At 48.7% G+C, this 16,552-nt stretch overlaps 2 protein-coding genes across 5 annotated transcripts; one reads left to right on the top strand and one right to left on the bottom strand.

Moving 5' to 3' along the window:
• The first annotated feature begins 1,325 nt into the window (after nucleotides 1-1,325).
• CAPNS1 (calpain small subunit 1) lies at nucleotides 1,326-16,552 on the top strand. Of its 4 annotated transcripts, XM_077132034.1 has the most exons (12): nucleotides 1,327-1,459; nucleotides 1,814-2,008; nucleotides 2,269-2,485; nucleotides 3,503-3,536; nucleotides 3,826-3,915; nucleotides 4,075-4,132; nucleotides 4,220-4,284; nucleotides 5,519-5,587; nucleotides 5,688-5,766; nucleotides 5,908-6,024; nucleotides 7,981-8,039; nucleotides 15,250-16,523. In XM_077132034.1, the coding sequence occupies exons 3-12, from the start codon at nucleotides 2,286-2,288 to the stop codon at nucleotides 15,280-15,282; spliced, it is 804 nt and encodes a 267-aa protein (XP_076988149.1). In that variant the 5' UTR covers nucleotides 1,327-1,459; nucleotides 1,814-2,008; nucleotides 2,269-2,285; the 3' UTR covers nucleotides 15,283-16,523. The 4 variants fall into 4 exon arrangements, with proteins under 4 accessions (XP_076988148.1, XP_076988150.1, XP_076988149.1 ...); XM_077132033.1 differs by lacking the exon at nucleotides 1,814-2,008 and having other exon boundaries at nucleotides 1,326-1,459; nucleotides 15,250-16,513; XM_077132035.1 differs by lacking the exons at nucleotides 1,814-2,008; nucleotides 15,250-16,523 and adding an exon at nucleotides 8,219-8,678 and having other exon boundaries at nucleotides 1,326-1,459.
• On the bottom strand, nucleotides 9,338-10,849 carry COX7A1 (cytochrome c oxidase subunit 7A1). The gene is made up of 4 exons (XM_077132038.1): nucleotides 10,720-10,849; nucleotides 10,034-10,120; nucleotides 9,841-9,925; nucleotides 9,338-9,465 (listed from the first exon to the last, which is right to left on the bottom strand). Exons 1-4 carry the CDS (start codon nucleotides 10,732-10,734, stop codon nucleotides 9,410-9,412), a joined length of 243 nt encoding a protein of 80 aa, XP_076988153.1. The 5' UTR covers nucleotides 10,735-10,849; the 3' UTR covers nucleotides 9,338-9,409.

Below are 16,552 nucleotides of genomic sequence, written 5' to 3'. Positions count from 1 at the left end.
GTGGTATTGTCTGTTGTGATTTTGTTATTTGAGTTATTATATTAATTATATGACTGGAGACTCAGTGCATTAGGGTAGTGGTTAAGGGCCCAGGCTAGGGAGCCTGGCTGTCTAGGTTTAGGAGTCAGTTTATCTATGTATAAAAGGGAGAAAGTAGTATCCATCCACAGCGTTGTTGTGAGGACAAATTAGGTAAAGTACTTAGGAAGGTGCCTAGCAGCTATTTTTATCAGTGTTATTTAAGGAGGAATAAGAGTGAGCTGGCAGGGGTAGGAGACAGCATGGGAGGGCACAGGCACAGAGGCATTTAATAACTACCATTTACTAAGAATTTATCACTTAATTCTAATAGGGGGCTAATGGAGGTAAGACCCATGTTCCTATTTTACAGATGAAACAATTGCTGCTTAGAGATTGCAGGTCACTCTCTTGGGGTGGCACAGATATTAAGGGACAGAGCTAGGATTCAAACTCAGGCCTAGCCATCATCCTCCAGGGGAGGGGCTTAGGGTGCGACAGCCAGACTGCCATGCCAGACTTAGCTCCCTCTGAGAAGCCTTGAAGAGCCCCGAGGAAGTACCTGGCGCACACTGATTGGAGGATGGAAACAGAGAGCAAGTGAAAGGCCTCCAAAGGCGGCTGCAGTCGTGATTTTTCCTCTCAGTTACACCGCTTTCTCCCCCTGTATCCTATCCACCCTGGGACCTCGGTAACATCTGGCCAAGCTGGGACCAGAGAACAGAGACTCCTTCCTATGTCCGGGGCCTTCTTTAGATTGGAAGATTGAGGCGAGATGTTGGGCCCGGCCAGGAAACATTACGCCTGACTCGGGGTTGGAAGCAGGTGGAGGAGAAGCAAGGATGCGTTCCCAGGTGGGGGAAATCCCACCTACAGTTTGACCGCGATCTGGCTGCCATAGGGAACGGGAAGACTAGCCTAGCCTCAATGCCTAACACAGATGAGTACGCTTGATCTCGGAAACAAAACTCGGGGCCTCCTGATGCTGCTCGTAGCGACAAGACCTGTATAGGGGTCATGTGCTATCTTTTCCAGCGTCCCGAAAGCCGCATCCGCAGCTGGGTGAAGAGGAACCTCGGGTGGGGGTTTCTCCGAGATTGCCTAGGGCACCTCGAATTTCCTGTCCCCGTGAAAGCGCCCGGGGTTGTAGGTTGTGGGGAAAGCCCTCAAACCCCTTTAGATTGGGGCGGGTTTGGAACTTGCCCACCCAAGGGTGGGGCCGCAGTGTTCACGCCCCATATGTCTCGAGGCCCGTGTGCGCAGGCGCATACGCACAAGTCGGCTCTAGGACCCCAGCGGATGCCCGTTGGGCCGCGTCACTGTGCCTGACCCGGGCACTGCAGCCTGAGTCACCGGCCACGCCCTCCGGAGCCGGACACAGCGGGAGGCCGGGAGGAGCAGACAAACGGGCCGCCAGATCGACGGACTTATCAGCTAGGCGGTGAGCATTCGGCGCGGACCCCTCCACCCACCCCCGGCGGCCCCCAGAGCCTACGAGATCCTATAGTTTTGGCCTCAGGGATCCCTAGACCTGGACGGCCCCCGTTATCTTGGTCCCGGGGTTCCCTCGTATCGTGATCTAAGATGCGAGTTTACAGATTGCAGGCACCCCGTAAATTCTGTCCTGGGGCCTCTAGAACCACGACCCTAGATGCGCGCCCCCAGTTCCAGTGGGGACCCTGTTATCGTGGGCCTTGGGGATCACAACCACGACCTCAGGCCTCAGGCCACAGACCTAGCGATGCGACTGTAATCTCACCGCACGGAGATCCCAGACCCTCACTTCCTCGTTCAGGACTCCCTCAAGTCTGCTCCAGGGACGATGATCCTAGATCTGCGCCCCTGATCCTCCGAAGACTCCCACGTTCCAATTCTGGCGTTCCTGGATCTCAGATTCGAGCGCCCACACACGTCGGAGACGCCTTACACCAATTTGGGCCTCGCGTCTGGACAAACCTCCCGATCTGGACCCCTACCCTTAATGATAACTGTGCGTGGACTCAAACCCGACAGGGACCCTTTAGAACCGAGGAGGATTCAAGTCTGATCCTCCGTCCCTATCCCACACATCCGAGGGCTACCTCCTCCGCAAGCACAGACTTCATCCTGGCCGAATCCCTCAGCCCCAGCCGGAGGATTGGCACCCACCCGGAGGCCTCAGATTCCTCCTCAGCGCTCACGAAAATGTGTCCTTTGGGGGGAGGGAGGAGTTCAGGGGCGAGGCAGCCACCTAACGCTTTCTCTCCTCAGGAGTCCGAGTCGCGGCCATGTTCCTGGTTAACTCGTTCTTGAAGGGCGGTGGTGGCGGCGGCGGCGGCGGGGGCCTGGGCGGAGGCCTGGGGAATGTGCTCGGAGGCCTGATCAGCGGGGCCGGCGGCGGCGGCGGCGGCGGCGGAGGAGGAGGTGGCGGCGGCGGCGGCGGCGGAACAGCCATGCGTATCCTGGGCGGGGTCATTAGCGCCATCAGGTAAGGCGGGGCCTGGCGGGGTGCGGGCCCAACAAGAGAATCGTAACCCTCAGACTGGGCCGGGCTTAAGCAGGGAGGTGGGCCTTGGGGGCGGGGCTGAGGCCCGTTTTGGGGGCGGGCTTGACGTGGGCGTGGTTTTGCCGTGGGGGTCAATAGTGATGTTGGCCCAAGAGGGACTTAACCTGACGGAACCCGCCGGTCTCTGGGAAAGATGGAAGACTTGGCACGGCCAAGCATGGGCTTACCTAGAGAGAAGTATGGAGGGGGAAGAGCCATCATTGGCTGCAGGAGTATGTCACTCCATGGGCTGGGTCTTGAAGTGGGCACGGCCTGGTTGTCTTAGGTTAATGAGGAGGTGAGCCTAAGAAAGGCTAAGACCTAATGGGAGAGAGGAAATGGGCCTTGAAGGTGTAGGGCCTAGCTAGGAACTGACTCAATTAAGGGAGAAAAATCCTGTGCTTAGGAGTAGGTCACTTGTCGCTTGGGGCCTTGGCCACTGAAAGGGTGGGGCCTAATGGAGTTGGGGCGGGATGTTAGAAAGACAGGCATTCAGGTGGGGGGTGGGTCCTGGGCAAATGGAATTTAAGAAGAGGAGACAGGCCCAGGAAAGGTAGGCATATCCTCTAAGAAGCGAGTTCTTGGAGGGGCAGGTCTTTTGAGGTTGAGCGAGATTGTGGGCTGGGAATGGGTGGGGCCAGAATGATTCTGGAATCTGCCATTGGGTAGGTATGCCCTGAAGGTAGTGGAACCTGCCGCGAGGGCGGCCCGTGCGTGGGTTTCCTCGCGGATGGAGTTGGCCTGATGGAGGGAGAGGAGGGACTTGACCAGGGCAGCAAGGATAGGAACAGGTCAGGATAATGACAGATGAGGCTTGGAGGTGGGAGTGGGGAGGAACCCTGTAGCAAGGATGGTGGGCTGGGAGTTTGGGAGTTGTGGGGGGCTGGTCGTGGCAGTTCTGCTGGGGATGCCCGTTGGAAGCCCCGCCCCTTGGTACTAACTCCCAGTGTCTCTTCACAGTGAGGCGGCTGCGCAATACAACCCGGAGCCCCCGGTGAGCCTCTCTCCCTTCCTCCTTCACGGCCTTTTCCAGAACCATCCTTGTCCCTTTGGAGAAGCCCCAACCCCTTTCCCTCTTATGAAATCCCTCTCCCATTAAGTCCCTACCTTGCCAAGTCCCCTGACTTAGCTGTGGATATTAGCCATGCGACAGGGGCCCCCTTTTTTTGTTCACTCAGTCACCCACTCCACTCTGACCTCCACTTAGGGCACTTGGGTGTGGGGAGCTCTCCTGGCTGGGGTACCCTTCTCCCTGCTTGCTCTGAGATATTCTCCATTTGCAGCCCCCACGCACCCATTATTCCAACATTGAGGCCAATGAGAGCGAGGAGGTGCGACAGTTCCGGAGGTTGTTTGCCCAGCTGGCTGGAGATGTAAGTAACTGAGACCCCAGCTCAGTCCCAGCCTTTCACAGCCTTCCTTTGAATTGCCTTGCATACACATACCATGATAATCCCAAAGTTCCCATCCTCCTTCAGAACCAGCCCACTCCTTCCAGCCATCTCTGACCCACCCATAACTTCTCCCTGCAGGACATGGAGGTCAGTGCTACTGAACTAATGAACATTCTCAACAAGGTCGTGACACGACGTGAGTGAATACATAGTGCAAGTTTAGGCATAGGGGCAGAAGGGGCTGTGATCTATGGCCACTGACCTTTAACCTGTTCTCTCCTAGACCCTGATCTGAAGACTGATGGTTTTGGTATTGACACGTGTCGCAGCATGGTGGCCGTTATGGATGTATCCTTGGGGGCAGTCAGAGGGAGGCCCTGGGTGAAGAGGGAGATTTCTGAGCATGTGACTGGGACAGCCAGTATATAGCAGAAACATGGACAAGTATACATGAGGACACACAGCCACATGTAGACATGATAAACAGTAGCAACAATGGCTGTCACAGCTGGGTACTTTACTTACATTAAATGACTCAGTCTGTGCAGGCACTACTATTATACTCCACTTTATAGGTGAGGAAAATAAAGATCAGAGAGAGGCATCCGTATGTCAGAAGTTATAGAGTAAATGGCACGATAGGAACTTAGACAGAGGTCTTTTGGATTTTAGAACCCAAATGGATAACTGCTATTATGCTTACATACCCATTTGTCCAAATACGTGGAGGCATGTGCACAGGAACACACATGTATACACAACATACATGTATATTAGCACATGGGCCTGTCATTAGTCAACGTTGTGTTTCCCAGCTCCACCCTTTAGCAAGGTGACTGAGCCTTTCTTTAGCTTGATTTCACTCTCTGTAAAATGGAGATGATAGCGGTGATACTGCAGATAGAGCTCTATGCAAATGGTTCAGCACGCTGCAAGCACCTTGGATGGGCTTGAGCATGAGCTGTTGTTAAGATCTTTCACTGGTCGGTTCCAGTTTGGAATCTGTTTTCTTATCTGTGACTGGGGAGTAATACTGGTGGGCTTGGTGTCCTGAGGATTTAGTGAGAGGAGTGTTTTTCCTAAGGAGCTTCATACAGTGTGGTGTGTACTGAGTATTTGATAAGTCTTGGCCATTGTTGTAATTACTTATTGTGTATCTATCAGATGCCTGGCCCTGAGCTAAGGGCTTTATGCCAACATCTTAATTGGTTTTTATTACAAACCCAGCAGGTTCTTCCTGTTACCTTATTTCTTGTTTTTTTTTTTTTTTTGCATGTTTTAACATTTACAACATTGAGTTACTCTCGAAAATTTTGTAAATGAGGAATTAGCTCTTTTCAGGTAAGGAATTATAGTTTGGAGAAGTTCCATATAAGTCCTCATGGTTATGTTTGAAAAAAAAAGAGCCTTTAGAAATAAATAAAATAAAAGATAAAAGGTGGCATGACATGGGAGCATGGGAGCTGGAGTTTCAGCTCAGGTTTCCAGCTAGACCATTGTTATCATCATGTATACAATGGTACAGGCAATACACACTTATCTGGGTATAACTGTCACACTGTTCTTAACACCCTTCTGTCAGAGCGACACTACCGGCAAGCTGGGCTTTGAGGAGTTCAAGTATCTGTGGAACAACATTAAAAAGTGGCAGGTGCGTGGCAGCCTGTGAAGCTCTGAGTACCAAGACTGCAAGCCATGGAGATACCATGCCCATGATGTTCAATTGAACCTGAATTTCTATGTCCCCACAGGCCATATACAAACAGTTTGATGTCGACCGTTCAGGGACCATCTGTAGCAGTGAACTTCCAGGGGCCTTTGAGGCAGCAGGTGGGGCTGGCAGGGACCTGGTGGGGAAGGGGTGGGATTGGTGAGGCAGCCCCCACTGAGTTGCTCTGAACCTGGATCCTGGGGATGGGAGCAGAGGGGAGTTGTATGGCCCCCACCCCTGAAGGAATATACCATTCTCAGGGTTCCACCTGAATGAGCACCTCTACAACATGATCATCCGCCGCTACTCAGATGAGGCAGGGAATATGGACTTTGACAACTTCATCAGCTGCCTGGTCAGACTGGACGCCATGTTCCGTGAGTGTTGCCCCAGCTTTTGTGCTGGGTAGGGATTTGTTCCCCCTCCACTGGCCTGAGTCTCTAAACCTGACACTGAGGTGGCCAATGCCAGAGGTGCAGCAGTGACTGAAAAAGCCCAGTTCCTACTATCTTGGACCTCACAGTCCAGCTGAGGAGAGACAGATCCTCCAGAACAGTGTCAGCCCAGATTTGCCATGACTGGGATGGTGAAGCCTTGGGCCAGAGGGGTGAAGTTGTGATGGCAGGGAGGACAGGCAGAGTATGTTCAGATTTGTGATGGGGAAGCCCAGAGAGCTATTTAAATCTAGGAGGTGCTTGGTACAGCCTGAAGGGGCTTCCTGGAGGAGGGTACGCATAAGTTGAGACCTGAGGGATGGGGAGAAGTGAACCTAGGAAAAGGGTGGGGAAGAGCTTTGTAGGCAGAGGGTATAGCCTGTGCAAAGGCCTAGCAGGGAAAGAGAAGATGGTGCTTTTGTTGGACTCAGTCATTCAGAGAGCGCTGAAGTGGGGTAGGGAGGTCAAGGGATTGGAGGGCTCAGTTGGGGCTGAAGCATGTAGGCTTTTATTGGGAGCATTAATGCACTGAATCTTTAAGGTATCCCTGAGAAGTGGGAATGGCTGTCTCATTTTATGGAAGAATCGGGCTCAAGGAAGCAAAACTGCTTGCCATGGCCACTCAGCTAAGAAATGGCAAAGCTAGAATTTGAACTCAGATCTGGTCTGATCTCTGAGCGGAGAGCATTGAGTGAGAGGAGGCAGGAGCAACAGGCATAGTCAGGCTGAGCAGGACCATGGATGCAAAGTGCAGGGCTACTTGGTCTCTCTCTACTGGAGGTACTGGAGAGGCACAGGGTCAGTTTTGGCTTTAGTGCAAGAGCCCATGGAGGACTGTGGTGAGGGATGCTTAGGAGGCCACGTGGACAGGGCTGATGGGCTGGGGGCAGTGAGCCATCCAGGGCAAGGCATGGGGTTAGTGGGCTTGGACTAACAAGGGGATGAAGAAGGAGGAAAAGGTTTGGAGGAGATGTTGAGGCCAGTGAGTGCCCTGGGGAATGCCCAAGAGCATTTGAGACCCCTAGCACTGGGGGAAGAGATGACATAGTCAGCAGAGGGGAAACAGACCATGGCGGGTATTGAAATGGCCCCATGAGTCTGTGAGGTAGGGGCCAGCAGCCAGGACTCAGTGTTTATGATGGTGGCAATGGCACTGAATGTGGGTAGGGAAAAGGGAAAGGGACATGAGACTGGGTGTGTATGTACAACAGGACACATAACACAATAAGTCATGTATGATATGAGAATGTCTGAGAACTGGTCATTGTAAGGGGGGATTAGTAACTGTGGGGAGTACAGTGTCCGGGACACCATGTGTGTGGATACTTGAGGATGGTGATGAGGGGTGAGAGGGAGGAAGCAGACAGTGTAGACAGCTCTGTGGCTGTGGGGGGAAGGGGCAGGCAGCAGCTAAAGGGGAACATGGAGTCAAATTTCAGGGCAGGTGTTGAGACCAGGTCAGACTTTAGGGACAAGAAGTAGAGATGAGGACTGCAGGACTTCCTTCTGGCAGCCTGTTTGGCTGGAACTGGACTGAGTAGGGCAGGAGAGGAAGGGGGTAGGGCTTAGAGGTTGATAGGAGGCTCAGGTGCCCCTGGGCAGGGGTCAGGGGGCATTATTGAGGTGGGCCAGAGCATGGGTTTGAATCTCAATCTCCTTACTTTCTTGTTTTGTGACCCAGGACATGTCACTCCACTTCTCTCTGCCTCATTTCATGTTAACACTAATTTCATAGGCTTGTATTAAATCAGTTAGTGCATGGGAAGCATTTTACACAGTGCCTATCATGGAGTAAGCGTGCGAAGTGTTAGCTATTACTAATATCGTCCTATAGTTTAGAAATGTGGTTATCCTAAAAGCCAGTGTCCCCTAAATCTTTTCTCCTCTTTTCTCCTCCAGGTGCCTTCAAATCTCTAGATAAAGATGGCACTGGGCAAATCCAGGTGAACATCCAGGAGGTAAGAACCTCTGTATTGGGGTGTGCGAGGTGGGGAGAGGCTTCCCTCTGCCCTATGTGCCAGCTCTGAGCTTGGGCCCCCTCACTGCTATTCTCCTATAACCCCTGAGTGAGGACAGAGAAAGGGATCTAGTATTCCTGGGTCCCCTGTGCCTCACTCTCCATGCCTTCTCTCACCAGTGGCTGCAGCTGACCATGTATTCCTGAATGGGACGCCCAGACCTGCCCCCTCACCACCTTGCTTACAGGAGTCACCTTGGGTCCCTTGGTCTTTTCCAAGGCTGATCCTGTCTGTAGTCTTGTCCTCATGGGTCCTGATGACCCACAGGCCTCTGTGCTCCCAGTCTTTGGCACCCAGCTTCTCAGTCACCAGCCAGGGCCCAACATGCCATGCCCCAAGTTTCTCCTGCCTCTAAGATATGCTAGCATGCCCTGCCCAAGGGTCACTCCTGCACCCAACACACTATCTTACACTCACTCCTTAATCCCTTTCCTGTACTCGTGCCAAGCCCAACACTTGTGTTGTTTCCATGCCCTGGGATAATCACTCCAGGCCCTACATGCCCCAGTGCTTTTGTCTATATTATGCTCCTGGTCTGTCAGACCCAGGAGGAAATAAAGCATGCCAATTGCTATTCTCTATGGGATGCACTTCCTATTCTAAAAGTCAGAGCACAGGCTGTGTTTGGGGTGGAGTCTGGGTCTTGAAGTCAGGGGTAGGGGATGAGGGGAGACATGGAGGGGGATGGTGGGTGCAGGGGGTGGTTTTGTTTGTACCCAGGTCTGTTTCCAGGGCTGGATCTGCAAGCCTTTTCTCAGCCATGTTTTTCTCATACTGAATTCTAGTGAGCTGTAATCTATTGGTGAGATCCTTCACAGATGTGTGGAGGCCAAGACTAGGACCCTGAAGTCTGGGTGATCTCTGCTTCTGTTTACAGAACCTGGGCTTTCGGAAGGTCTTGATGCCACCCTTGTCTCCACCAAGGTCATGCTTGCCCATCTCAGCTTCTGTCCTTGAGTCAGTCTGTCCTCTCTTGGTGTCTCTTGCCTCTACGATGGCCTGGCTGATGCCCTGCACCTTCCTTCCCACCCTCAAGGCCTTTGTAGGGAGGGGCCACCATCCCAGGATGCAGAACCCTTGTTTCAGGAAGGACCCCATCCCAGGTCCCCAAATCCTGAGGGGCAGCCCAAGAGTTCTGTTTGGGGAGGGCTGAGAGGCAGTAACATTGTAGGAATAGCGCTGGCCCAGCACGATGGACCCAGGGCTGGGAGGCACACACGCAGAAGCCAGAGCAGGGCTGTGTTCCTCAAAAAGCTGGTGTATTTACTGAGACTTGTCCAAGTCCCCAAGGTCTTCCAAACTGCTTGGTCTCACTTCTTGTGGGGGTAGGAGGCCCAGCCAAGGCAGTAGATGCTGTACCCGGTGCCTAGGAAAGGGGGGTGGGTGTGAAGTATGAGATCCTAACCCCCTCTCTGAACCTCATCTCAGACCCTAAGCAACTCTGCAGTCTCCCTCGTAACCAGCGTAGATCTGCGAAGCTCCAGCTCTCTTCCCAAAGGAAACCCATCCGGGTGGGGAACTTCCTGGCACTGATGCAGTCCAGGCTGGGAGCTCTGTCACCAACTCTGGCCAAGGCCCCAGATCCCCGACCTAGGCACTTCTCTCTGTATACCCCACCGTGGACTCCAGCCCCCTCCCCAGACCTGTCCAATTCAGGATCGAAAGCACTCCCTAAATCCAGCCCAGGTGCCAGTATGCCCTCTCCCCCTGCAGCTGGGGCCAAGCCCGGCCGTGCACTCACCCACAAGACACAGCGTCATAGTCAGTCGGTACAGGATGTTGTCGGTTGCCCCGCCCTTCAGATGCACTGGGAGGCCATTGTCTGCCTGGTGTGGGAACATCCAATGAGAAAAGGCGGCTGGGATCCCGCACCAGGCTGGGGAGCCAACCTGAGGCCTCGGGTCGTCGCCCCGCCCCATCCCCGCCCCACCCACCTGGAAGAGTTTCTGTTTCTCTGCCACTCGGTTCTCGAAGCGGTGCCGGGCGGTGGAACTGAAGGAGCGAATCAACGCCTGGGAGACCTGCGGGGGGACGGGGTGGATGGGTACTGAAGGCACTTGAGGGTGTCGCGAAGTGGGTCTGGCTGGGGGAATGGTGCTGTCCCTCAGGAGCGTCTTCTGCGAGACCCGGGCTGACCCGGTTGGGGAAGGGGCTCCGGTCTAGGAAGGCTAAGTTTGTAAGGGACTACAGGGACCTGGAAGGGAAGCGGACCCAGAAGAGACTCACGTTCTGGGTGGAGGTCCAAGTTCCGAGATATTTTTTGGGGGGTTTTCTGGATTCATGGGAGGACCCCGTATTCCGAGTCTGTCGGGACTGAATCGGGGCTCTCTAGGGGGTTAGAGGCTGCCTAAGAATGCCGAGGGGAGGGGAGGGAGAGTTAAGTTCCCAGGCCTAGGTTCAGAGATGCTATTTGAGGGAGCCCTGGATGAAATGAAGAGCTCCAGACCCGTAGCTTTGGGCCATACTTGGCGTCCCCCGCTGTCTCATTGCGGGTAGGGGTACCGAACCCCCGAGGGGGGCTTACGTTCCAAGACCCCAGATCTCGGGATGTTTAGGGAAACCTATACTAAGGCAAGGGCTTCAGGGATAGGGGCCCTGGGCCGGCCCATGGGGCCCTCACCCGCAAGGCCCTCATTCTGCGTCCTCCTCTTCGGCCGGAGTCACCTTCCCTCTCCACGCAAGGACACAGGGTCCTCGCCTATCAGGGAATCCCAGGCCACGCCCGCTGCTCAAGGCACCGCAGCCTTGGGGCGGGGCCTCGGCGGGAGCTGGAGGGGAAAGGCAAATTGGGCGGCCGGATTAAGATTTGCCCAATAGGGGCGCCGAGAAGACGCCCCCCAACCACCCCCTTGTCAAAGGCACCCATCAGTCACTCATTTCGGAATTTCTATTGGTCCAAGTGGAGAGGACCCAGTACCAGCGCTTAACACTTGGATCGTTTCCGCGGAGATACTTCCTGCGCAGCAACCTAAAATTTCTCGCTGGGTCTTTCAGATCTTTCCCTACTGGAGTTGGTGTCGCAGGGCGAGCGGGGACCCGATGAACTGGGGTTCGAGCTCTGTTCTACCAAAACCGACTGGGTGATTAGAGCTGTAAACCTTAGGTTCAGTATGTGTAAGGTGGGGGCGAAGTCAGGTTCTTCCTCGGAGGTTTGTTGACAGCATACATGAACATTAACTGAGTTAGCACAGTTATTGCACACACACAAAAAAATCGCTTTTATCCTTAATGTTTTCTATCGGTAAGGTTTATATATTACATATTTTTATATTTAAATTTCGGGTTTTTTCGTGGACATTTTCAAACAGACAAAAGCAAAGAGAAAGGTATAGTGAACTTTCATCCCCTTGCGCATGACCTGCTTCAGTAATTACAGACATTCTAGTGTCTTACATTTATCTCCCCCACTCAACTTTTTCTTTTACTGCGATATCTTAAAAGAAATCCCAAACATCTTATTTCATCTTCAAATATGTATCTCTAACAGAAAAGGACTTTTAAAAGAAAAGCCCAAATGATTTCTAAATGTGTTCGTTAATTTTTTTTAATTAATAAAAAAAAAAAAGAAAGAAAAGAAAAGCCCAGCAACCCATAACTTCTAACCTGCATCTTGGATCAGAAAAAAGGTTGACTTTTTTTTCCTTTTGATTAGTGAGAAAATCATTAATTTTAATAAGGTCTGTGCATTGACAGTGCTATTGTAACAGTGTTACTTTCCTGATTTTGAAGATTATAACGTAGTTACATAAGAAAATGTTCTTGCTTTTAAGAAATACTTGAGGTGTTTGGGAGTAAAGGAACATTATTTCTGTAACTTACTTTTAAGATGGCTAAGAAAGAAGTTACATCTCTGTATCCCTATCATATCATTTGTCTGGAGAGAGAGAGAAAAAGAGGGGGAAAGGGCTTTATTTCCTTTATGAAAACATCCCATAGGCCTTTCACCTAATCAAATTTGGTTGCACATTAGAGTCACCTGGAGTGCCCTAAATAATCGTGATACCTGGGTCTTACCACCAAAGATTCTGATTCATTTGGGCCTGGGGTTTGGCTTGGGCATGGGGTGGATCACACTTGCCCTAATGATTTTAGAATGAGCCATGATTCTGGCCTACTCTAAAAGGTTTAAAAGTTTTATGAATCAAAAGTTACAAATATAGATGTGGTGAATCTTATAGTCCTTTAATTGTTCTAATAGTATAATAAACAGTAAATAACTGAGAGATGGTGGGAATCAGCACTGCATGTGAGTGAATCCCCATTGTGCCATCAAACTTCATTACAAATCACAGATTTGAAGATAACATTGTTGTGAGTTTCAAGATGGCACCTGCAGAGCATTAAACCCTAGCATGGGGTCTGCCCAGGTGTGGGGGCAACAGCACTGGTTGCATGTCCGGCTTCCAGGCTAATCCTCCAGAAAGGATTCCCAGAACACCTCGATACTAACGTGCATGGAAAACTGATGCTCTGTAGCTGCCCCTGGAGGGAGGGAGTCAAGAACACTGATGGTCAGAAAGCCCAAACAAGAAGTTGTGACAGCCTCTGCTCAGGTATATTCCAGGAATGTTTTTTGTCAACTTGCAGAGTAAAGGGCTCAAAATCAGTCTAAAGAGTCAGCTGGGAATGTAAGCTATGCTGCCCTGTATTTGTTAGCATCCACTCAGTTGTTATGACAAAAAGGCACCAAAGTACTGTGGCTTAAAGAACAAAAACATATTACCAACCAATATCAATGTGTGAGCCTTATTTGGATCCTGATATGAAAAACAGTAAGTAAATATTATGACTTTTTTTGAGATAATTGGAAATTTGACCACTGATTGGATTTCCCCTCAACATTTGTATTAGTTTGTTAAATGCTACCAGAATTCAATATACCAAAAATGGAATGGCTTTTATAAAGGGAATTTATTAAGTTACAAAGTTTACAGTTCTAAGGCCATAAGAATATCCAAACTAAGGCATCCAGAGAAAGATACCTTGATTCAAGAAAGGCTGATGTCTGTCACATGGGAAGGCACATGGCTGGTGTCTGCTGGTCCTTGTTCTTGTTCCATTGCTTCCAGCTTCTGATGCCAGTGGTTTCCTCTCTAAGTATCTATGGGCCTTCACTTAGCTCTTTCAGGACATAACTCTGGGCTCTGGCTTGCTTAGCACCTCAAGGGAAGGCACATGGCAATGCCTGCTGGCCTCTGCATCTCCAAATGTCCGTGTCTAGGTGTCTGCTCTCTGTCAACACTCCAAGCATCTCCAAATGTTTGCCTCTCTGTTAGCTCTCTAGCAACTGTTTTCCAAGTGTCTGCCTCTGAGGTTTCTCCAAATGTTTCCCCTTTTAAAGAACTCCAGTAAACTCATCAAGACCCACCTCGAATGAACTTAATCAAAAGGTCACACCCCCAATTGGGTGTGTCACATCTCCATGGAAGTAATGTAGCCAAAAGGTCACACCAACAATTGAGTGGGTCAGTCTCCATGAACAATCTAATCAAAGGTTCCACCCTAAACAATAGGTCTGGCCCCACAAGATTGGATCAGGATTAAAACGTGGCTTTTCTGGGGTACATAATAGTTTCAAGCTGGCACAATATTTTATTGTGAAAAATTTCAAAGAAACAAAAAAAAGGGATTTATAGTGAACGCTCATATACACACCACCAGGTTTCTACAGTAAATATTTTGCTATATTCCTTTATCACATATCTAGTCATCTGTGCTTCTATCCATCCATCAATCTATTTTTTATACATTTCAAAATAAATTGCAGGTATCAGTATTCTTCCTCCAAATACTTCTGCATGTGTCATCAACTAGACCTCCTGGATATTTGATTCTATGAAATCACTTTTAATTTTTTATATATGATAATGCTATTGTGGGTGTGTTAAAAAAAGAGTCCTTAATTGATGACAACTAAAATATTTTTTGGTGGAAAGGTATGATGTCTGATGTATTAGTGATGTATAGCTGAGTAACAAACTACCCCAAATGTAGCAGCTTAAAACAACAATAAACATTTATTGTCTCACACAGTTTCCAAGGGTCAGAAATCTGGGAATGGCTTAGCCCAAACACAGTCATGTCACACAGCTTTGGGGAGGAGCTGGGCAGGCACACAGTAGGAATTTGCCTGTGGCAGATGGGGAGGGAAGACTGACTGGTCTCTGGGCAGCCTTCCACTGTCTAGCACTAAGCTTTAGTGTTACTCTCCTGCCCCCTTGTGGCAGGCCTGGAACAACCACCCCCTCCCACCCTAATTTACCCACATTCTAAATCGTCTTTGATGATGTTTTAGTAGTTGCTTTTAAAAACTTTCAAATTTTTGGTTCAGTTGCTGACTAAATCATAAATTCAAATGATTTAAAATTCATAAGGATAATCAGGGTGAAAACTTCCGCCCTCTGGAGACTCACTAGTTCCACTCCAGGGGAATATAATTCTGTCGCTTCTTGTGTATCCTTCCAGTGATATTTTTTGTTATATAAACAAAACAAAACAACTCACATATTCAGGCTTCTTTTGTCATAAGAGGACAATTTGTTCCTGAAATAAGCACATTCATTCAACAAAATCTCTTGATCCCGATTTGGACAAATGATATGTAAAACAAACAAACAAAAATAAAAATACATATGACCCAGAGGGGAAGAGTGAAATAAATTGACTGAATATTTAATTGTATTAAGGAATTAATGTTAATAGCTTAGGTGTGATAATGGACTGGTGGTTATCTCTTAAACATACTTTCTGAAATATTTGTGGAAAAAATGATATGATGCGTTGGTTTTGATTTTAAATCATCAGGGATATGGGAAGCAGTGAAAATGTGAATGAAGAAAGTTTGCTGAGTTAGGTGATAGGAATGGATAGGGAGAGGAATTCATTATTCTATTTGCTCTACCTTTGTGTATGTTTGAAAATTTCCATAATGAAGAATTAAAATATATATCCTGAGCATATACTGTGTGCCAGGTTCTTTTCTAGACATAGGGGATCAGCTGAGAACAAAACAGAAAAACTCCTTGCCTTCATGCACCGTACATTCTGATGAGATAGTAGTTAGCGTTTATTGAGAATTTACTAATTTCTAGGCACTGTTTTACGTATCAGTTCATAAATAGCTTCCTCATTCATTGTGTCTCCTTTCTAGGTGCGTGGGTTCCAGCAAATGGAATACATTTAATCAGTCAGGCCTCTATGAAAGGACATTGTGTCATCTTGAAAGGATTCTGTACCCTAGAAAAGCCATGTTACAATCTGATCCATCTTGTGGAGACAGACGCTTCTTTAAATCTCTATTCAACACTGTAGGTTGGAACTTGATTAGATTATCTCTACGGAGATGTGACACACTCAATTGTGGGTATTAACCTTTGATTAGAGGGAGATGTGACTCCACCCATTCCAGGTGGGTCTTGATTAGTTCACTGGAATCCTTTAAGAAGGAACCATTTTGGAAAAAAAAAAACGAAAAAGAAGGAACCATTTTGAAAAATGCTTCAGAGCCATGAGAATCACAAGAGCTCATGGAGCCAGAGACCTTTGGAGATGAAGAAGGAAAGCATTCCCAGGGGAGCTTCATGAAACAAGCCTGGAGAGAAAGCTAGCAGAGGTTGCCATGTTCGCCATGTGCCTTTCCGGTTGAGAGAGAAACCCTGAACTTATCGATGACTTCTTGAACCAAGGTATCTTTTCCTGGATGCCTTAGATTGGACATTTCCATAACCTTGTCTTAATTTGGACATTTTAACAGGCCTAGAACTGTAAACTTGTGACATAATAAATTCCCCTTTTCAAAGCCATTCCATTTTTGGTATATCACATTCCAGCAGCTAGCAAACTAGAAAAGACATCCAGGCTGTTACCAATATTTTGCTATTACAAACAATGCTGGAATGAATAACTTTGTGCACCTGCTATTTTGCACACATGTGAGTATGTATAGGATAAATTCCTAGAAGTGAAATTGCTGGCCTAATGAGTATGTGTATTTGTCATTTTTTTTCTCTTTCTGGAGAGGATATAGCATACCTTGAGATATGATTGAGAGTGCCTGCTTTCCCACATCCTTGCCTGTATGTCAGCCTTTCTGATCTTTGATAGTCTGAAGTGGAAAAGGCAGTTTAATTTGCATTTGTCTTCTTATAAGTAGAGGCAAAGTATTTTTCATATATTTATGAACCATCTTTTTCTTTTGTAATCTGTCACTAAAATGACTGTACTTCTTGTTTTACCCACATCTATATTCCCAGCACTCAGAGTGTCGCTTGAAGACAGTAACTGACCAATAAATATTTGTTAAAAAATTAATTAATCAATCTAGAAATGGGTTTATTTGGCCGTATTTTCCGGATGCTTCTTGGCCATAAATATTTCTTGTTTTGTGAATTGCTTGCTCATGAATTTTGCATAGTTTATATCTATTGGAATGTTTTACATTTATTCTTATCAAT

This window comes from Tamandua tetradactyla, chromosome 16, assembly GCF_023851605.1.
Source record: "Tamandua tetradactyla isolate mTamTet1 chromosome 16, mTamTet1.pri, whole genome shotgun sequence".
In the NCBI taxonomy this organism is placed as follows: domain Eukaryota; kingdom Metazoa; phylum Chordata; class Mammalia; order Pilosa; family Myrmecophagidae; genus Tamandua; species Tamandua tetradactyla.
The sequence above is the reverse complement of the archived record's forward strand: the minus strand, read 5'-3'. Positions and strand labels throughout refer to the sequence as shown.